General features: G+C 41.5%; 1 protein-coding gene across 2 annotated transcripts in view; it reads left to right on the top strand.

Annotated features, from left to right (window-relative positions):
* The first annotated feature begins 6,660 nt into the window (after window positions 1-6,660).
* Window positions 6,661-23,050, top strand: part of olfm2a (olfactomedin 2a) — a 98,053-nt gene continuing 81,663 nt past the window's right edge. Inside the window, exon 1 of one of the 2 annotated variants that reach the window (XM_029123299.2) lies at window positions 6,661-6,761. Coding sequence is in view for 1 of the 2 variants with exons in the window: in XM_029123298.2 (XP_028979131.1) it covers window positions 17,824-17,880 (57 nt within the window). In the remaining variant the exon portion in view is untranslated. Of the gene's footprint in view, window positions 6,762-17,326; window positions 17,881-23,050 lie in introns of those variants that run through there. The other variant, XM_029123298.2, reaches the window with a different exon arrangement.

The raw sequence follows: 23,050 nt of genomic DNA, 5'->3' as shown, positions 1-23,050 counted from the left end.
CTGAAAAAACAAATCTTTGGTCTCACTGGCATTTTTGGAACTCAATAAATGACAAAATTACAACTAATTCAATGGAAGCCAGACAAATAAAGTGCTTGAAAATCCTGAGATTTGTATGCCAACTGTATGAAATAGCTAATTTTTGCCTGTTTTATCAAAAACATGCATTAAAATGTATTCAGCATTAACAGCAAACAATACATGTTTTACCATACACTTTCCATATTCATTTGGAAATGCACTTTCTTATTCAAAAGACGATTAGCATACCTCCATGAAATGTTAATCAATCTTTAATTTTAAAGCCTTTTGGATTAAATTCAGCTTGTGTCATTCTATGAACATCTACTCATAGAATTATATATCAACATTTACAAAAGGTTCTGTCTGCACAAAGGACAGAGTTGAGCTACTGAGCATCAAAGATTTCCCAGTCCCCACCTTAAAAATGTTTCCTAGTTGTATGGCGCCAGCATCACCCTGCCTGCTTTCTTCATCAACATGGCTCTAACAGCATAAATGAAAAAGGCTGGCAGGTTTTAGAACCTTCCAGGGGCAGCTAGTAGGACCTTAAACACTTGCTCAGTGTCTGTTCCCTGTGTCCCCATTACAAGGTTTTCAGAGGTTGTCGGAAAATGATCACTGCTGTCCTATTTTAAGGGGAAGCTGGTTTCACCATTGAGGTGCCAGAAAGTACAAGAGATTTGACTGGGTGGAGTGGACGTTGCCCTCCCTTAAGAATGCGACAGCGAAGAGATCACAGGTGGCAGAATGGGTAGCTGTGTGCAGAAAAGCAAGGTGACATATCACATATTAAATTGACTGCCTGGAGAACAACTTCATGAGAATAACAACATTCCAGCCAAAGTAATAACACCATCTGACATGAGACAATGCCCAGGAACCTCATTTTCTCTGTGGAAGATGGAATTAAGCAACCTGAACCCATGGGCCCCATGTTGAGTAAACAAAGGAAAACGTTTTCTGACTGAATCTGTCTGTGTTTGTCTCCCCCTCTTTCCACAAACTGTAAAGTTTGTCGGCATGACAACAACAGGTCTCCATGGTGACTGTGTGCCTAGGCTTAGATTCCTGGGCTTCTGGTCTTGTCAGGTACCAATGCTACAGGCCTTCCCCAGATCCTATGCCTGGTGGGTTAGTTCTTCAAATCAATAACTCACTCTAGGAACTCACTCATGGCCATTATAATACATGCCTCATTCCGATATGGCTCTGTAATTTTGAGTCCCCAAATATTTCAAACATGAAAAGAAATGAGGTTGAACAAAACGTGCAATCCCATTATCTCTGACTAACCACATGAACTAGCATTATCCCTGACTAACCATACGAACTAGCATTATCCCTGACTAACCACATCAACTTGTATTATCCTTGACTAACCACATGAACTAACAATCTCTAACCACATCAACTAGCATTATCCCTGATTAACCACACAAACTAGCATTGTCCATGACTAACCACATGAACTAGCATTATCCTTGACTAACCACATGAACTAGCATTATTCCTGACTAATCCATTGCATTGAATAAATAATCATTACAACATTCCATAGTGTGTTTTCACTTCGTATTCCCCAGTCTTTCTTTTCCCATAACCATAGCACGGCCATTACTCTCCGCCGTGATGTATGTGGCCACCGCTGCCTGACAAGAGAGCACAAATAAATCCCATGTTTCTCTCTGTCCTTGTGATCAGCTCACTCCCTATAGAGGATTTCAACTCTGTCTCCCTAACTTTCTCTCTCTCTCTCTCTCTCTCTCTGTCCTGGTCTCAGTGTATTGATTAACGCTGAGTGTACGAAGCAAAAAGATAAGATGAATACAGAGTCAGGAGTCATGAACAGCTCTCTCACTCACTTTGACATGAAGGGAAGGATAATCATCCGCCAGGCATGACAAAGAACCCACCCTCCCTGCCTCCAATCTTGGTCATTGCCATACACAGAATCCAGGTCAACAGTGTCCTGTTTCCATTGGTGACAAACACAAGTTCATTGCCCCTAAATGCCAAAACTTTCTGAATGTACTTAATAGGACCAGGCCCAGTAACTCGGTTCTCCCTTGGTGCCAGTGGGACTTTAAGACAGGGTCCAGAGTGTTGGCATGTGACACATTGGATGTTGATTTGTAAGGATCCAAACAACTAACTTTTGATAAAACTGATATCTAGCTAATACAGTACGATGTATTAACCTGGATTGTAACTGAAATAAGGTCGTGGCCCATTGCATGTGAAATTAAACCCATGAATGGCTGGTTAAAGAAATGCCATCTACTAGCTAGCTACTGTGTTTAAGCGTGTTGGTTAGCATTAGCTGGGTAGTTACTAATTCAAAAAGGAAATTCAATGTTTTGTTCAAATTCGTATATGCTGGAAGTATGGGTAAAAAAAAATCTGGTATTTGAAAGTTTCCTCTTCCATCCCATCTAAAGATTTTAGTGTCTAACTTAAAGGATAGTCAAAACCTTGGAACTGACTTTAGCATAAAAAAGCCCCAATGGAACTGCAAAACTACTGTAGTAGACACACTGACTCTACCGTAGTCTAAAACCCAGAAACAGGATCCTATTTTCTGTTTTGGAGATGGCTGGCCTGTACTAAACTTGACCAGATGTCCCAGTTTGCCCGGGATTGTCCCGGTTTCAAGCTGGGTATCCCGGGTCCCGACAGATATCTGTAAAACACTAAAATGTCCCATTTTCCGACATTTACTAACAAATAGTCCCGGTTTTCACCAGAATAAACATTATAATATTAATAATAGGCTAAAAATAATACTGTAAAGTTTCCACATACAAGTCGGAGCCAAACAAACAACTGTGTAGAACTGCGCAACAAAGCAACAACTCTCATCAAAGCTCAAAGCGCCCCCCGCTCCACCAACCACAAGCACGCATGATGAAGAACGTGCATCCATAAGCGCATACATGTGCGCATGCATTAACGTGTTACGGTTACACAAGGGTCCCGTTTTGGGGGGTTTGAAAATGTGGTCACCCTAACTAAACTAGGCTGGTTTCAGACCTTTGAGAAAACTCATTTGAAATTAAGCAATTTTGTTATTAATAAAGCAATAAATAATGAATGCAGAGGAGTTGGCTGAAGATCAAACAAATCTGTAACCAGGCCGGCTAAACCTCAAAAAAACTACAGAGCCTAAATAAGCGCCGGTTGCCCTTAGGTGGAGAATGTCAAGCCACAGCATACCGTGCCATACAGAATACCAATGCGCACACACACACTCACACACACACACACACACAGACACTTGCCTGCCGATCCACATCCACAAAGATCCATAGGCACACATGCATGGGCCGCATCTCTCACAAACAGTTGAGTACACACTTGGGTGAAATGAGGGCTGGAAGTATCGTTCGCAGTGATAGGAGCACTGGCGGGTCTTCCTCTCTGATTCTGGGCCGCATCTGTATCAGGAACAGCAAACTGAAAAAGCAATTTGCTTTGTCACACAGAGACATGCTTGACTACACTGAATAATTGCACTGCAGCTCTGGAAAGAGCTGTTTTCCTTTTATCTAATGAAGGCCTGAGGGGAGGAAAGGGAGGGAGACGTGTCTGTGCATGTGTGTGCGTGTCTAAACGTATTGGACGAAAAGTGTGCGAGAAGAAGATAAGAGAGCGTCTCTATTGTATCCGTTCCAATCATGACAATATCCCATGACTGTCCTCTCCTCTCCACGCTGTTTAATTGCAATATATTGATTAATCAAGTCTTTGTGTAGCCTCTAGGCCAGGGTTGTCCAGCCACGGGTTTTTGAGAAGAGCTGCTATTCTATGATGCAGAACCAGGGGAGTGCTGAGTCCACACTCTACACTCTCGTGCCCAGGGTGGAGGCCAGCCCCTGCCCAGCTGGCACTCCACTGGAGGTATGGGCGGGGGACAAACGAGGGCAGAAAGGCAGGGTGTTCACGTCTTCTCCTACTATTATTATTATAATTTATTAGGATTAACCCCTTGAGATGTATCATCTTGTTTTCGCGGGGGTCCTTATAATGAAACACAATTACAACTTAAGAAATATAAGATAACAATTAACAATACATCACAAACAGGGAAACAACAAAAAAACAACCAAAACTAATAATATATATACATATATATATATATATATAATACAAAATAAACAACAATACACATAACAACACCGACCATTTCAATGATAGCATGTGCTAAAATAAAATAATATAGATTGTTTAAACAACCGAAATGAAGTAATGGATCTAATATCTACAGGCAAATTAATCCAATCTAATAGGGCTTTAAACATAAATGCTCTCTTACCAATTGTTTTTTTAACACGAGGAACAAAAAAGTAAGTCTGTACAGAATGCCTAACTTGGTGGTTTGAAGAATGAAGAACAAAATATTGTTTGAGATAACTAGGATAATCAAAGTAAATGCATTTAAATATAAATTGAAACCAGTGAATCTGCCTTCTCAGATTTAAAGATGGCCACTGAAGTGTATCATACATTGTACAGTGGTGAGTAGAAAAAGAACATCCTAAAACAAATCTGCAAATTCTATTATAGGCCAAATTAAGTGAGGCAAGATCATATTTTAATGCTGTCTGATAAACCACATCACAGTAATCAAAAAATGGCAATATTAATTGAATAACTAGTTTCTTACGAACACTATACGAGAAGCAATTACGAGATCGATGTAGAATACTCATTCATATATATATATATATATATATATATATATATATATATTTATATATGTGTGTATGTTTGGAGGGAGGTTTGTGGATGGCAACGATGTTAAATTGTAAAGCGATTGTTCTGGCATGGAACATAATGTAGGCGTCGGTGACAGTTTGGAGTATTTAACTTTGTAATGAGGCTAAATGCGCGGCAGTTCACGGCTCTGTGGCTAAGCTGCTGTAATCGCTCCTATCTGCTTAATTATGTTAAATAAATAAATATATATACTGTATATCCTCCCAGTCTGTCTCTCTCTAGGTTCCCTGGAATGTAACTGGCACAGAGCATTGAAGTGATGAATGAGGGAATGACGAGTGGAGACACACGCTGTGAGGATCCAACCTGAAAGGGTTCTGCTGCCTCTGGAGGGTTTCACTTCAATTAAATTTCAATTCAATGGGGCTTTATTGGCATGGGAAACACATGCTTGCATTGCCAACGCAAGTGTTAAAAAAACAAAGAGAAAACAATACACAACATAAACAGTTTTAGTCCAAATGGCTGAGGAAGGGGGAATACTGAAAGACAGCAAAATATCGATAGAGAACAGAGAAAGAGAGAGAATGTACTTTACATTAGAAGCAGGAACAGGGACTACTCTACCCTGTATGATGCATAGTGCGGTAGAAGAGAGACATGCAGAAACCAAAGTCTGGTAGTATCAGATAATGTAAGACATTCATATTCTCTGTGTGTTTGTGTGTGAATGTTTGTATGTGTGTTTGTAGCGAAAAGAAAGATGTTTTGGAAAGTCTATGAAAGGGATTTTTTTCTGGAGTCGCAACTCAGTGGGATATTTCAATCTTTCACAAATTAAACCATTAGCCCCTTTCTTGTCGGGGCATATGAGGTGTGGGCTCAGAGTTGCCCCACCCGCTCAGAAGATAGGGGCAGGATCTGAGTGCAAAGACGAATACCACAACAGCATGGTGAAGTTATATTAATAATTAACTTTGTTGTATGGTCTCCAGTATGTTTATATACTGTACTTGTTGTGTCGTGTGTCGTTGCCGCATGACAAGCTTCGGACTGTGCTAATTGAATACATGTGTTTTTTTTGTTTTCATTGTTGTAGCCACGGTGTCCCTAATGTTGACCTACAGATAATTACACAAATTTGTGTGTTGAAGTGACCAGACTTGACAACCATGTTTCCAGATTGTTACAATAAGTTGAATTCTAAATTATGCCTTGCCTGTTGGGACCTTTTGGGACGATTCATAATTGCTTGTAGGCACAAACTACTGTACCCTCCGCTAATAATGGCACCCATGGAAAATATGAGAAAAACAGGCTATGAAAACATTTCTTTGCTTTTTATCCAGTTGGTCTTTCAATCAGAATATTCACAAAAATGTAACCCCCAATTGTTAAAAAATGTATTTGAAATAAAATAAATGAAATAAATATTTTTCTCCAAAATATGTTTGCCACAATTATTGGCACTCCTATTTTTTATTATGAGTAAAATCAAACAAGTATATTCCCATTCATATTTTACATTTTTAAGTTGAGTCAGAGCCGCCGGCAAATGTGTGGCGAGCTGGCATTTGCCCCAGTACTTTTCAAAGTGGTGTGGCGCCGCCCCATCATTTTCTACGCAGCAGTGTATCTAGGGCATTCAGTGTATCTAATATTATAAAGGTCAAAAAAACGTTTGGCAACGAAAAAAAATTACGTTAATTTCTTACAATGTAACAAGTTGATAAAACGCTTCTCGTTTACTCTGTTTAATATAACGCACTACCTCAAACGCTAACTGCAACAGGTGAGTGCCTCTGTCAGTCACAGTGATCACCTAGCAGCCAACTCGGCCGCGGAGGCAGAGCGTCGACCACGCCTCTCAACAAATTATTGCTTAGTAACGCAGGTAATCGTTAGAATCGTGTCATTGCAGATGGTTACTAGCTTCTTGTTTTGCTCACGCTCCCCTATCGTCTGCCTCCTTGTCAGGTGAAAACGCGAAGTCGGATGACTTTTTATTAGTAAAAAACAAGGTATGTCAAACTCCCTTAACTTGTCCCCATCACAATATAATTATCATATCCATAACTGACAAAACTGCTATTGTTACATATAGTAACCTTACATTATTAACTAGCTAGCTAAGTAATACTATTTTAAGATCACTGATTAACTGTACATGTTTCTCACGGAAAAAAGACGAGTACAGATTAAACGATATGCTGTTGCAAAGGCAAGGGACACTAATTAAGTCAGTTTGTTAAATTGAGACTGCGACGTGGGGTTGTTACGTTGACATTTGTAAAACCTTTCAAAACCTAGCTAGCTACAGATTCCAGTCGTCTACACGGAAAATCTAAATAATTTCGTCCAACCGTAACAGATGGATGACGACTATGCACTAGGATAAGTAGCTAATGAATTCTAGCGCCGACAAAACTGTCTTTCGCAGAGAGCCACCTAGCAATAGAGTAGGAAAGAGTTAGTACGAAGAGTGCAATATATAGCAACGTGATTCAATATAATCTGAAATGGGAATATCATTTGATTAACACCTGTTGATGAAGTCTGCTGTTGATCAATTTAATAATTGGATATATAACATTTTGTACTCATCTATAATTGTTACATGCCTTGTCCACCTGGATAAGTGTATACTGAGTTACTTATGTATGTGAATGATTACAATTATCTTTCGTCAACTAAGCATATAAGTAGGACACAAGTTTACCTCACAAGTTGAGGAAAAATTGTCTGGTCCCTGAGAAATGCCCTGATGTCCCATATTTTGAACTTGTGGTGCCACCTCTGAGTTGAGTGATTAGGAACCTATTCACCTAAGTGATTAGAAATTCTTAAGAGGTAAGCATTGACATCCTGTTTCATTGGGATATAAATATGAGGTGATACCCTGTTCAAATCCCCATAGTCATCCATCACTATGGGATATACCCGAGAATACATTATTGTGCAACAAAGGTTGTTGAGAGTGTAAGAAAATTGCTCAGTGGTTGAAAATGCCAATTTCCAGAAAAGGAGGTGTCTACATTGACCCCACACACAGTGAGGAGAATGGTTCAAGTGGACAAAGAATCTCCAAGGATCTCACCTTAAGAATTGCAGATGTGATTGGAATGTTGGGGTCAGAAATTCCCAAAATCTACATAACCAGGTTGAATGGTAGGGTTGCCATCAAACTGCTATGGACACAGGGCATTACTTCAAGTCAGGTGCTAGCAAGGTGGAGGAGGGGTACTGGTATGGGCTCCTATCATTAAGGATGAGGTGGTTGGACCTTTTTGTGTTGAAAAGGTCCAAAAAAGGTCCAATTCAACTCCCATACCTACTGCCAGTTTCTGGAAGATACTTTCTTCTAACAGTGGTACAGGAAGAAGTCCTCAGCATTTAAGAAGGCCATAATCTTTATGCAGGACAATGCTCCATCACATGCATCCAAGTACTCCACTGCTTGGCTAGCAAGCAAGGGCCTCAAAGATGCCTGAATAATGACCTGGCCCCCTTCCTTACCTGACTTAAATCCTATGGAGAACTTGTGGGACCTTCTCAAATGTGAGATTTACAGTCAGAGAAGACAATACACCTTTTTGAACAGCATTTGGGAGGTTGTGGTTGCTGCTTCAGCGAAAGTTGATCGTGAACAGATCAAGAAACTGACAGACTGCATGGATGGAAGGCTCATGTTAGTTATTGAAAAGAAGGGTGGCTATATCGTTCAATGAATAAGGCCAGAAATGTTATTTAATTTTCATTTTCTGTTATTTATTTGTTGCACTTACTCTAAAAATGTTAAATAAACAAGTGAGTTGGAGAAATAATTTTTGTAATTTAATTGTCTCCTCAACAATGTTATAAGTGGGACACTTTTCCCAGCACAACTTTGTGTTTGTAGGTAATGTTATACATCACACATCACAGCTTTTTTCACCCCTAGAACACACTCACACAGACACACATACACTCATATATTCAGTAGACGTATGCAATATATAGTGTCGCAAACCCCAGACCAATTCTATAATTTCATTTTTTTTACAAATGGTACGTTGACATTTTGTTGTGCCAGATATTTTATTTTTAACACTAACACTCGTGACATTGGTTTTATGTTGGAACATTTTTGCAAGTCTTGTTGGCCCTGAGCTTGGGATAATTAAAGGTGAATATCCTCCCAAGCTTTAGTTCTATAGCAGAATGCAGCAGGTTCTCTTGCAATTATCCTTTATTTTGCTCCATCCATTCTTCCTTAAATTTTACGAAGATGCCCAGTTCCTGCTGATAAGAAACATCCCCACAGCATGATGCTACTACCACCACACTTCAATGTAAGTAGAGTGTGTGCTGAGGCATGGGCAATTTTAGGTTGGTCCCATACATAGAACTTAGAGTTTTGGAAAAGTTGGTCTCATCTGATCAAAACCTTTTCCCACTTCCAAGTTACTCTAATGCTTTCAGATGGTACTTTTGGAGTAACGGTTTCTTTCTTGCCACCCTCCATTACAGGCCAGTTTTATGCAGAGCTCTTGAAATAGTTCACCATTACTCAACTAGTAGCAACTGTTTCTCCTAAAAATTATTGTTTGAATCTGTGGCTCTTTCTTGTTTGAGCGTCGTGGTTTGATGGCATTCTTTTGGTGTTGTGATGCAGCTAACACTTCCTGATTATTGATCCAACAGTGTTCATTGCGATATCCAAACACTTGGATGTTATGTTGTACCCATTTCCTAATCTGTGTTCATATGACTTTACTTCTAACTTGTATAGAATGCTATTTGGTGTTAATGTTCCTTCAGATTCACAGTCGGACCAATAATTCTTCAAAAGTGAGGTTTTAATGGAGCAGAATAAAACAGTGAAGAAATATGTCAAAATACAAACAGCTGTTTGTTCCAATTGCTGTGGGTGACATGGAACTTGGTTCTCTGTGTAACGCCATCTTCTCATCCAAATAATAAAGACTAATCATGGAGGCAGTGTACAACACTGGGAGAATGTCCAAATTCTTCATATTCTGTGTGGGTTTGTGTGTCTTTGTCTTGTGAACTTTTTACCAGTCCATCTCTCTCTGTCTGTTAGTGTCTCTGCTCATTTGTCCATGTGATGTGTAGTTTAAGTCTAAAATGAAGATTAATGATGTTTGCTGATTTGTGTATACAGGCTCGGCTGGCCTGAGAAACTAAACATTACACCACCCTGTGAACCTGGCTCGTCCTTGCCCTGGTTGCTGTAGTTACGTGCAGGTGGTGAACGCCAAACAGCCTTGGGGAAGGTGTGAAACGCCATGTTTAATTCTGTCTTCAGCTGGCCAATGAGCAATCAGCTTTTCACACCTTTCCCTTTCCAAGCCATAGCGGATCGCCATTGCTATAGCAACCAAGCACCCGTAACCTTCTGCCCCATGATATTTTGGAGAAACACTCACTTCCAGACTTCTGCATTTATTTTTTTTATCTGAGTGAATATCTCACATGCGGTATATGAATATTGTAATGGAACAACAAGGCCAACAGCAAACGGTCAAGATCACTTCAATATTTCAGCTGAGATACAAGCAGCGAGAAAAAATAAATAGAGTGAGTTTTCAGCCTCTGAGTAATGAGATCCAACCAGGAATTGCTGGAGAGATACAGATGGAGTAACCTTGTTCAGCCATTTACACTGTTGGTGTAGATTGGTCTTCAAAATAAAAGACACAGTACTGAAGAATACTGCCTTCTGAAAACAGTTATTTGGTCCGTAAGTAAAAGGTAAAATATGAGACGCAGGATTACTGTTTGAATGTAACAGCAAACCTTTTTCATACAGTATGTGCGTACATATATGGCTGGCTGGTATCGTGAAGGCATGTTATATCGCATCCTGTTGGCAACAATGGGACATTGGCACAGGCAGTCAAATGCATGCCAAAGACTTGAGCACTCCATCAGCTTATCTTAAACCGCCCACTGGAATACTTAACATTGATTCAACATTCTGGAAACACTTAGCGGGCATATGGTTCTCTAGCTGCCGTTGCGTAATGACTGCACAGTAGAGGTCTGACAATGCTAACATACAGTACATAATGGGACTGACTGCGCCAGGTATGGGATCAGCTCAGTTGATCTAGTCTCTCTCTCTCTCTATCTGTGGAGATGAATGAATATCTTCTCATTAACTGACTCAATGAACTAGTCTCTTCCCCTCTATAGTTTACAGTAGCTGACCCTCCCTACATTCTCCTGCTGAAGTCTTATCCCTGTAATCTTCATAAGAGATTTGAAATTCTCCTCACCTTCCAATTATTTAGAGAGAATCAACTCCTGGAAATTGAAAATCTATATAATGATAGGGTTGGCAGCGTCGGCTCGATACAAATAGGTCCATCTGGACCTTTGAGTTTTAATGCTTAAGACCCATACTTGTTGACGACACACAGAAACTGTTACACACCAAAGACACACTTGCGCGCTCACACACACACACGTATTCATAAACATTTATACAAATACGACATGTATGTACTATACTTGTTTCGAAATGCATCAAAACCTTTCTAGATAAAAACTAAGCCTATTTACCTTTTTTCAAGAAAGATGGGGAGAAAGAAAGTGGAAGGAGCAGTGTTCTTTCATGGTACCTGCATTTATAAAATATAATTTTTCTTAGGTATTTAATTAATCAAGTTAAGGTATGTATTCTGTATTTGTTTCCACCCAAAACTATATTTCCATTATTCAGCTTGGAATGCTATGTTTGTATACAGTATATTTGACATGTAGTTTTTTCTCATTAATATCTTAATTAATGATTTGTAAATCATTTTGGATCAAAGCCTATAAACACCTTGATTGTCAAATGTAAATGGTTATTCTACATATTTCATCTTATTGTATTTATTCATAGGTTGTCATTCATTTAATTTGATTGTGTTAAACCCTAACCGTAATATGTACTTCTCTGAATGTGATCGAAGTGTTGGGTTTTGCCAATAATAAATACATTTACCTTTCTGACATGAAACCATCAGGTGATAGATTTCAAACATTAACGTCTGCTATTAAACAACCTAACGCCATCATTATATAGTGAAAAATACACGCCAATCTCTATAAGGTAAATGATATCAAAATATAATTTACCCAAAATTTCTGAAAATGGATATATAGCGGTTTGCAGATTTGAGTCTTATCTACTTCACAGAGTGCTGCAGAGCTTGAAGAGACATGGGGGGGGGGGGTGTAGAGAGATGGTACCCATGCCGACCAGCCTGCTCCATGCCTGACAAAACTTATAGTTAAGGCTTTTTTCTCTTGCCTTGCCTGGTCTGGCTTGGGGATAAAGGAGAAACACGCTGCCTCCTTGACAAATGGGTCATGTCTTGTCTTCACTTACCTCAGAAATATCCCCCAGCCCCCAGGACTGTAGATAATAACAGGGGAGTGAGCGGAGAGATGGAGAGAGCTTTATAGATGAAGGCAGGGACGGGTGTGTTAGTACAGTGTATTTCCTCAGCTTGGCCATTAGCCACTACGCTGCTGCCACAATGACCCAACACAATGACTCAACATCACTTTGAGCCGTCCTGGCAGGCCCAAGCCTCAGCCATTATTCCCAACCACGTACTGTGCTGTATGAATCCAGACATACACGGGCCGGAAAGATGACTGTACTAGAGCCTGATGGTGGAGCTGTTACTGGGATTCATAGCCAATTGGGTAAGGACTGAGGGATACAGCAGTAGTGGCCATGTTACCTTGTGGACCTTAGTTCCCCCCTGTACAATCTCTCAGACTGGACTCTCTGTCTCCTCCTCTAATTCTATCTTCCTATTTTTGTCTCTTTAATTCCTCTTCCTCTTAACAACAATTTGTAGACTCCCCACCACCACCATGTGATCCTGCTGGGCTGTGCCCTCCGCAACAAGGTGCAACTGCAGGGTGCCACACCTTCAACCCTCCTCTGTACTGTATGTGTGGTTAGACCCTGGTCTGCTGTTACCCTACACTGGGAAATGTAGATGTTGTGTTTAGATTCATCGTACAATGGCACAGTAACCAGCTGCAATAACTTTGGTAGTTTGCCCTAATGTGAGTTTGTTTGAGCAAACACAAACTCCTATTGCATCTGGTTGTCCTGCAATTGTACATTGAACCAACCTCAATGCAAAGTCATATGTAGGGTGAACTCCAAAAGCACTTTTCTGCTCTGTGTACCTGCAGTAATGGAATGGCTGCAGAGTTTAGTTGAAGGCTGTCAGCTGGAGTATGAGGGTGTTTTTCCAAAACAATGTCAGATCAATCATTTAGGAATTATTACATGTTTTGTCCATGTTTCCTGGACAATTGGCATCACCTAACAGTTTCTTATCATTTCTAAATGGTTAATCAATAATTGATGCAAACACTATCATATAGAAGATTAAAATATTACTATTTTCAAATGTGTGTGTGTGTGTGTGTGTGTGTGTGTGTACACTCACCTAAAGGATTATTAGGAACCTGTTAAATTTCTCATTAATGCAATTATCTAATCAACCAATCACATGGCAGTTGCTTCAATGCATTTAGGGGTTTGGTCCTGGTCAAGACAATCTCCTGAACTCCAAACTGAATGTCAGAATGGGAAAGAAAGGTGATTTAAGCAATTTTGAGCGTGGCATGGTTGTTGGTGCCAGACGGGCCGGTCTGAGTATTTCACAATCTGCTCAGTTACTGGGATTTTCACGCACAACCATTTCTAGGGTTTACAGAGAATGGTGTGAAAAGGGAAAAACATCCAGTATGTGGCAGTCCTGTGGGTGAAAGTGCCTTGTTGATGCTAGAAGTCAGAGGAGAATGGGCTGACTGATTCAAGTTGATAGAAGAGCTACTTTGACTGAAATAAACACTTGTTACAACCGAGGTATGCAGCAAAGCATTTGTGAAGCCACAACACGCACAACCTTGAGGCGGATGGGCTACAACAGCAGAAGACCCCACCGTCAGAATTTTACCAGAATTTGGCGTAAACAGAATGAGAACATGGATTCATCATGCCTTGTTACCACTGTGCAGGCTGGTGGTGGTGGTGTAATGGTGTGGGGGATGTTTTCTTGGCACACTTTAGGCCCCTTAGTGCCAATTGGGCATCGTTTAAATGCCACAGCCTACCTGAGCATTGTTTCTGACCATGTCCATCCCTTTATGACCACCATGTACCCATCCTCTGATGGCTACTTCCAGCAGGATAATGCACCATGTCACAAAGCTTGAATCATTTCAAATTGGTTTCTTGAACATGACAATGAGTTCACTGTACTGAAATGGCCCCCACAGTCACCAGATCTCAACCCAATAGAGCATCTTTGGGATGTGGTGGAATGGGAGCTTCATGCCCTGGATGTGCATCCCACAAATCTCCATCAACTGCAAGATGCTATCCTATCAATATGGGCCAACATTTCTAAAAAATGCTTTCAGCACCTTGTTGAATCAATGCCACTTAGAATTAAGGCAGTTCTGAAGGCGAAAGGGGTTCAAGCACAGTATTAGTATGGTGTTCCTAATAATCCTTTAGGTGAGTGTATATGTATGTACACATTTGTGTGTGTGTGTGTGTGTGTGTGTGTCATTGTCCAAATACTTTTGTAGTTCACTGTCATTGCAATTAAATTTGGCCAGTATGAGGATATGCAACATTTGGAACATTTAGTCATTTGCTGCCTTAAACTGCGTTGATAATGGTTGTCAGGATTTGGTCCAGGGTGCTTCATAGATCAGAGCCACTACTTCTGGTAAACATATACTGCTGGAGTGTGGATCCAATACTGACACACTGCTCTTTGAGACATATCTCTCCTCTCTAAATTTCCTCACTGTCAATCTCTAGTTATAAAGCATGAGATGCCTGAAAAAGTAAAAGAGAATAACTGCCAGGTAAGGTGTGACTGACAACTGAGACAACTTAAATCTTAGGAAATGGAACTCTCAGCAATGGATGAACAGAAGTCCAAACAGGAACAGACACTGGATTCATTTATAAAACATATGATATTTGTTTGTGTAGCAAAGGGATAGTGAACATAAAACACAGGTACTGAAAAACAGAATGCTGGAAAATGATAGTCTTTGTTTTGAGTGGTTTCGGGGCAAAACACATTGTAATTTTACTCAACAAGCTTACTCTCATTCTGTTCACTTCCAGTAGAGTTTGTTGATCCCACGAACAACTGTAGGACCACAAAATGCAATAGAATTGTGAGAGTACTCTACATTTGAGTGTACCTGAATTGACATAGGCAAAGGTTGAAGATGAATTTGAAAATTGACACAACGGTTCTATCAGGGACGTTGCTAGGGCTAAAATATTAATTATCCCCCCTAAATAAATCAATATGTCAGCAATATATTTTCTCTGTGATTTATTTCTTTTTTCCATCAACTGTTCCATCGCATCTGAACTTCTTACAAATTGTATAGAATCGTGTTCATTTGGCAGCATGTTTGGTTGAGTTTGATGCTTTGAACATAACTCGCTCATCTGAAGCGAACTGTCTTCTGTAAATAGTAGCTAACGTCTGACTGCTATCGGCCACCCCCATTATTGGACATTTCTAGTGGCCTGAAAGTAAAATCTCTCAAGTTCAACATGTAAATGCACTGGAAAGCAACGCTATGTTTTTCTAATCAATATATTGTTTCAGTGATCAGTCTTTTTTTTTCTTTACCAGAAGGGCAAGAAAGCTAGCTACAAATTTCTTGTAGACAGTTCAGAGAAGACTAAGATCTGAAATTAGTAATCCAAATAAAAAAGCTATTATAAGGTAATTCAACAAACTGAAAATAGTAAGGTGGCCAATAATTGGAGACGGTGGCCGCTAATAGGGGGTCGTATTTCTTTAGCTACGTCACTAACCAACTACTGAAAATAGTAATTTCCCACGCTAGCTAACATTAGTATGTCACTAATATTCATAAACATTGATGACTTGATCAAATGATTACTTCGTACATGAAGATGTTTTGAAAAATTTGCTGTTGGAAATGCCGATAATAGGGGGTTAGAGATTTAGTTATGTTCAATTATTCGGTTCAAGGGAACACAGTTTCAAAACTGCGTGTTTCACAGATTCATTTTTGTTTGGGCTTGAAGTTAATGTACTGCAACATATTCTGTTCAGATCCGTTTTTTCTTTTTAATTATGATAGATTTTTTTAATGACTTAATTCAGAGAGGAATGGGCTAATTACTAAATCTGTTTTGAAACGTTTCATAATTAATCTAAATTCTCGTTTAGAAATAGAATATGTACTGTATGTATATGTTTATTGACTATAAACTATAATTGACAAAAAAATGTGGCTACATAGTATAGCAGTTTTTGTGCCTTTTGTTTGTGTTGGGTGGATGAGGGCAGAGTGGACTCTTTAGTAATTTCTTCATTTGGATAGAATTTAAGTCATATTAGATCAGTGTCTAACACAAAACATGAGACAGGTATACTTTTAGCCACCCTTGACAAACAATAACCTTATTTGGATAGATTTTACATCCGCTGTTACTCTAAAAATACATTATGAAAATATATTTTGGGGAGAATGCCCAGACCCCCCAAACGAGCCTTAGCCCCCCCCATCCATGAATTTCTAGTGACGTCCCTGGTTTTAATACACGCCACACAATGTAATCAACGTTTGTTGGTTAACTCGGTATAATGGCCTTGAAAAGTCCACCGAACTCATACAGTAACCTAGATTCATTTATTGGTTACGTTGGCTTGTTTACGGTGTACCGTAATGATAATTTCAGGTGTGTTGTTTCACTCTGTGTGATGTATTGAGATTGATAGCACACATAATTATTGTTAGTTAGGGAGAATACACCATTTGGCCAAGCTCAGAAGACTGCCAGGTTCCAGTGCCATCATCAGTAGTTTAAACCATTCATAGGCAATTACAGGCATAGATCGTGAGTTGGCTTTTTATTAAAATCTGGATAGGTGTGAAATACAAGCAAGGACGTGAGTGGCCTTGTTATTAAAATATGGACAGGTGTGAAATGCGAAAGTGAATTTGAGTGCTATTTTATTGAGTAAGCAAGATGCGGTGTGGGCAGCGCAGGACAGGGATGTATATTATTCATAGTAATTCATGATGGCCAGAGGCTATAGCTTTCAGAAACAAGGAGAATCAGAGGCCCGCCATACGCGCACGCACGCACGCACACACACGATCAGTAATAATTACAATATTACAGTAAGTTGGATTGTTATCAGGAAACTCCATTTACAAATTAAATTTGATGACATTATGTTGTTTTGAAAATCCCCATCCGGCTTTTACACAACGCACATGGTAATCGGCCTCAATCAGCGTCGATGACAGGGAAGCCGATTATGGCAATACGTTCCGCTAAATGTCACCCATCTATCGGTTTCCTGGTATCTGTCATTGCCTAGGTATCTATATTGAGCAGCAAATAACCGCGTCTAGTCGATGCAACCCATCCCCTTCATACACACACACACACACACACACACACACACACACACACACACACACACACACACATACACAAAACACAGAAGCACGCACAGGGGAGCTGGGCTGCATCAGAGCGGTACGCTTCTTTCAATCAGTTGCCAAAGCTTCGATGTGCTGCTCCTAGCGTCCGCACTCGGCAAGCACAGAAGTCACCTTCCAACCTCTGCGACTTTTTCCTACTCTCATTAGTAGCTCCATGTAATTAGATGCATATTTGTAGTATAAAGCCCTAACAACATAGGCTATTGTGAGTGTATGATTCGGAATTCGTTTCAGCGTTCACTGAAAAAAATCTACCGACAACTGATCACTGTAGCGAAGAGGAGCAGGCACGAGTCCGAACCGCACCACGCTGATTATCGTAACCTACTGTGCCACAGAGGGCTACTCTGCATCCGTGTGTGGAATTAACCCAGCGCACAGACCCGCTGGTGATGAGGTTCGTCGCCCACACTCGACAGAGCATTGACGGAATCACACTCGTGCTGAAGAAACCGCCCCAGTGAGGACACAAGCAAGGGGAAGATCAACAGAATAGCTGGTGTCGGCCGGAACGCTGTCATTTCGGCAAGAATGCATCTCTTCAGTGCTATGTTCCTACTAGTGATGTTAGCTGCAACGCTCTGTGAGGTAAGGACCGCATGTACTCCAGTCCCTGTCTATAAAAAGGTCTTTGTTTATCCCTATTAACGTTGCATCAATTGTGATTTTAAGGTCAGACTATAGCACAAATATTCAAAGACATGGGTGTGTTTATTACACCAATTTCGTTTGTAAATCAATACTTGAGCAAGTGTACAGAAAAAAACACGTTTAGTGGAATTAATGTGGAGTTAATGGCAGTAATGATTCATAGGGGCAGGACAGAGCGAAAGTTGAGAGAAAGCGACAGACCGGCTGTTGGCCTTCTCTGAGCAACACAAGGCTATATTATTCCGGGCGGACTGATCTGTAGCTAACAATTGACTAACGTTGACTGAGCTTTTACACAATGAAAGTTTGATTCGTTGTGTGGACACGGGTTCTGTGTCAATATGTGTCTTTTAATTAGTAATTTTCTAATGTCACGTTGAAAGGTAAATATATACCCTTATGCGGCTATGTTGAACCAGAGAAACCGAAGCACATCTTTTTCTGGAATGATGAGCTCTAGGCGAGAGCTGTAAATTGAATTGGACGGTAAATGATAAGAGCCGATAATTTTCAAATTTTAAGAAATTAGATGCATTTTTTCTTGTGTTATCTACCCCACAAAATACGTTCAGACCTGGAACATGTTTGAAGGCTAAAATCAAGTCAAATATTCAAAAGTATTTGCCATTTCAAAAAGATTTCAGAACAAATAACTGCACTTGATTTGAGCTGCATGGGACAACTTCAGGACCACTGAAGGCGATTCAGCTCTCTTTCTCAAAAATCTGCAATGTCAATGAATAACTGTATTTCCAGCCCTTCGTTTTGTTTTTAACAATCACAGACTAGCACATTACTGTCAGAATACGCTTGGGAAGGACCTATTGTTGAAATATTGCTATTTGCCAGGCCTGACCCACAGGTACAGTATAGAATGTCACTTTGCTGCTTAGATTCCATGTCACATGAAGTCTATTCTGACCATTACTCATGTTTGACAGAATTGATCCAAATCCTTTGAACCTTTTAAAAATGTTCTGGTCAAATATTAATACTGTTAACAGAAGTTTTTCACGCTAACTGCCACGTCCGCATTGGGACTTAAGCTGACCTTTTCCAGACATGGTTCCGATGTTACCTGTCCTGGGGCCATGGCTCCTTGAAATGGTGGCAGTGACGATGAGATCCCGCTGAGAGGAGCAGGTGGTGTGTCACTGACAGGGATGGACACACAGTGGCATCTCAGTGTAATAAAATACACCTCGTTCTCTTTTTCATTTGCTCTCTCTCTCTCTGTGATCTTCTGATGGAGAGGCCATGTTTAGTAGTGACTAAATGTTTTGCTATTTTATGCCACCCCAGTACCTAGCTGAACCCTGGTTAGCGTATGGTATGTCGCTGCCTGCCGAGACATCTTTAGCCATCTGTTTTAGCGCTCCAACATGGTCTTTTTCAGTGATGTACTTTCTAACGCTGATGATCGTTAGAATCAAAGGACAGAAGGTGGTGACCATTTAACCATTAGGCATAATAACCAAAGGATGTATGTGTTTGTGTGTGGATATCTCAGACATAGACTTGTTCCACTAGGAGATTAAATCATCTCTCTATCAGTGGAAGGATTTCTCCGCCTCCAATGGCTCATAATTGGCCTTTGGGGACAATTTGTTGTAAGTGTTTACATTAAATATTTATCATCCCAACAGAGCAAATGAATACAGCGCTAGCCCTGCCACCCATTTCCCTAACGTAGCCTCGCGCAGCAGACATAAAGAATGGATGAACTCTTCTGGCGCATTCCCACTCTGATAGGACCTCTCCCTTTAGGCTTGAGGAGCTGGGATATCTCCAGATCATCTCCACATGCAGTCTCAGCTCAGTCCCTCCATTAAATATTCACCACACTTTAATGAGACAGATGCACTCTGTAGTTCTCCTCGTGTGTTTGTTAACTACCCACAAGGCCCCCATGGGTCCTGACAGCCTGGGATACAGACAGGCACCTGCTTGGCCTTGTAGGATGCCTTTGTTATGGAGTGCTGCTGTATGGATGCCTTTATTATGGAGTGTTGCATGAAATCACCCATCACAAGCTACGCTGACACCAAGCATGTAGTTTACAGATCTACGTCTGTGTAAGTTCATTTTTATGGATGATGAACTGTCTGGCTGAGAATACATGTATATTTCAGTGGATGAAATGGACAGTGATTGTGGATTTTAGATGAAACTGTACAGCAATGAAATAGAATAGGATATACAATACATTTCAAAGTACTAGTCTCAATTTAATGTAATAATGGGAACATTTAGGCTTTACTTTGATGAAATTCTCTTTCTATTTTATATTAATAAAAAAATATTTTACATTTGTATAGTTCTTTAATATGCAAATAGTTCTTTTTCTATGCATTTTCCAATATTGTTTTACTCATGGGTGCTGTATTGATTGGATACATTTGGCAGTGAAGCGATTTGTCTTGAGTTTGATGATCCCATGTTTTTCTGTGTCCACTATGAAAAAAGTAGATGTTAATATTAACTAAGAGCAATGACAAGAATTTCATGATATTTTGAAGTATTCCACATTTTTGTAGTATTCCATTATGACAGCTGCCACACATTTTTGTTTTGTTTTTAAAGAGACTGTACAGTCACTTTTTGAATTTGCTGCAAGGCTTTTATTGAAAGCAGGAATCAGAGGGAGACATGGGTGAAAGGCTGGAGAGGGGAATGTAACCCTGGTCTTCAATTCAGCTACCCTCCTCTGATTCCCACTGTCAATAAAAACTGTAACCGTAAGTAAGGACCGTGAGTCCACTGTCGCATATGTGCTGAAATGTGTCTCATGTCATTAAAACACTTGCTTTTAAACTTGTTTGTAACCATTCGTACTGGTTTGCACAATCAAGGTACATGACCAGGGCAGGGCTTTTATCATGAAATTGGGGAGAAAAACTGCAATAAAAAAAGACTACTAATGTGAATGCACATTTAAAAAGAAAATGTTATTAGGTATGCAAGTAGCCTTGCCAAAATGTGCTCAAAGAAATTGGGGAATTATTGGATAAATAAAATTCCATGTTCCATTTGTTTTAAGCTTTCTTTTATTACAAGCAAAGGTGCAATCTCCTGGTCGTATTGGCAACCTATGTTAGATGTTGCATCTACATCCTTAGGTCCTGCAGATGCATCTTCATAATTATGTCAATTTTGTAATTATGTCCTTGCCTCATTACAACAACTCTACAACAGTTTTAGAAAAGTTAAAGTTTGAAACCTGTCCTGCGAATCACATCGCCACACCATGGATGTCTCACGTCCACCAGTCCTTGGGCAGTCCTGCAAAACCCGGCCACAACGACTCTTCAAGATAATGGCTACATTTTTTAAAGATGTCAAGAATGGGAGGAAGAAATTGCTATGTATTTTGGAGAAATAGCAGGACGTGAATAAAATGTAATGCTTTGTATCAAGTTTAGATATTGGTGTGTGACTGCTGGATTTGCTGGATTTCTAGACCTAGGTGTCACGGCTGGGTGTAGTGGAGTGTGTCAAGAACTTGGAGCCAAACGCAGGGAGGCGATAAACAAAACTGTATTCTCAAAAATATAATAATACAACAAAGGCACGCTATACACGGCGACAAAACGCTCAAACGAACGTGCCTCTCTCCACAATATAAAGACATAGAACAATACCACACAAAGACACCCAGAAACACAGGAACTAATATAGGCAACCTAATGAGGGAATGGACACCAGGTGTGTGCAATAACAAGACAGGACAGTGCCGTGGGAGGAGGAGCGGCGTGGCTAGAGGACCGGCGACGACGCGCGCCGAATACCACGTCGGGGGGGATGGCGCGCGTCCTCCACGCGCGTCCTCGTTACAGTACCCCCCCCTCGACGCGCGGCTCCCGCAGCGCGCCCCCGCCGGCCCCGAGGCCGACCCGGAGGACGCCGCGCAGGACGATCAGGGCGCCGACGATGGAAGTCAGTGAGGAGCTCAGGATCAAGAATGTCCACCGCCGGCACCCAGCAACGCTCCTCCGGGCCGTACCCCTCCCACTCCACCAGGTACTGCAGGCCCCTCCCCCGGCGCCTCGAGTCGAGGATGGAACGGACAGAGTACGCCGGGCCCCCCTCGATGTCCAGAGGGGGCGGAGGGACCTCCCGCACCTCAGACTGCTGGAGGGGACCAGCCACCACCGGCCTGAGGAGAGACACATGGAACGAGGCATTAATCCTGTAATCAGGGGGAAGTTGTAATTTATAAGTTACCTCGTTCACTCTCCCCAGGACTTTGAACGGCCCTACAAACCGCGGGCCCAGCTTCCGGCAGGGCAGGCGGAGAGGGAGGTTCCGGGTCGAGAGCCAGACCCGGTCGCCCACAGCGTAGACCGGGGTGTCGTTACGCCGGCGGTCAGCAGCGGACTTCTGGCGAACCCCGGCGCGCCGGATGTGTCGATGGGCCACGGACCAGGTGTCCTCGGCGCGCCGGAACCAGTCGTCCACCGCCGGAACCCCAGACTCGGGCTGGCTCTGCCAGGGTACCAAGACCGGCTGGTACCCCAGGACACACTGAAAGGGAGTCAAGGACGTGGAGGAGTGGCGGAGTGAATTCTGAGCATACTCTGCCCAGGGCAGGAACTCCGCCCACTCCCCCGGCCGGTCCTGGCAATAGGACCGCAGGAACCTCCCCAGGTCTTGGTTCACACGCTCCACCTGCCCATTGGCTTCGGGGTGGAACCCGGAGGTGAGGCTGACCGAGACCCCCAATCGGCCCATAAAGGCCTTCCAGACCCGGGACGTGAACTGAGGGCCCCGGTCAGAAACAATGTCCTCCGGCACCCCGTAGTGCCGGAAGACATGGGTGAATAGAGCCTCTGCGGTCTGCAGAGCCGTAGGGAGACCAGGGAGGGGAAGGAACCGGCAGGCCTTTGAAAACCGATCCACAACAACCAGGACCGTGGTATTGCCTAGTGAGGGGGGAAGATCGGTCAGAAAATCAATGGACAAGTGAGACCATGGTCGTTGTGGAACGGGCAAAGGATGTAACTTACCCGCCGGAAGGTGTCTAGGTGCCTTACACTGAGCGCACACCGAACAGGAGGACACGTACGCCCTCACATCCTTAGCCAGACCGGGCCACCAGTACTTATCG

Source organism: Esox lucius, chromosome 11, assembly GCF_011004845.1.
Source record: "Esox lucius isolate fEsoLuc1 chromosome 11, fEsoLuc1.pri, whole genome shotgun sequence".
Taxonomy (NCBI): Eukaryota; Metazoa; Chordata; class Actinopteri; order Esociformes; family Esocidae; genus Esox; species Esox lucius.
This window is presented reverse-complemented; position numbering and strand designations above follow the sequence as displayed.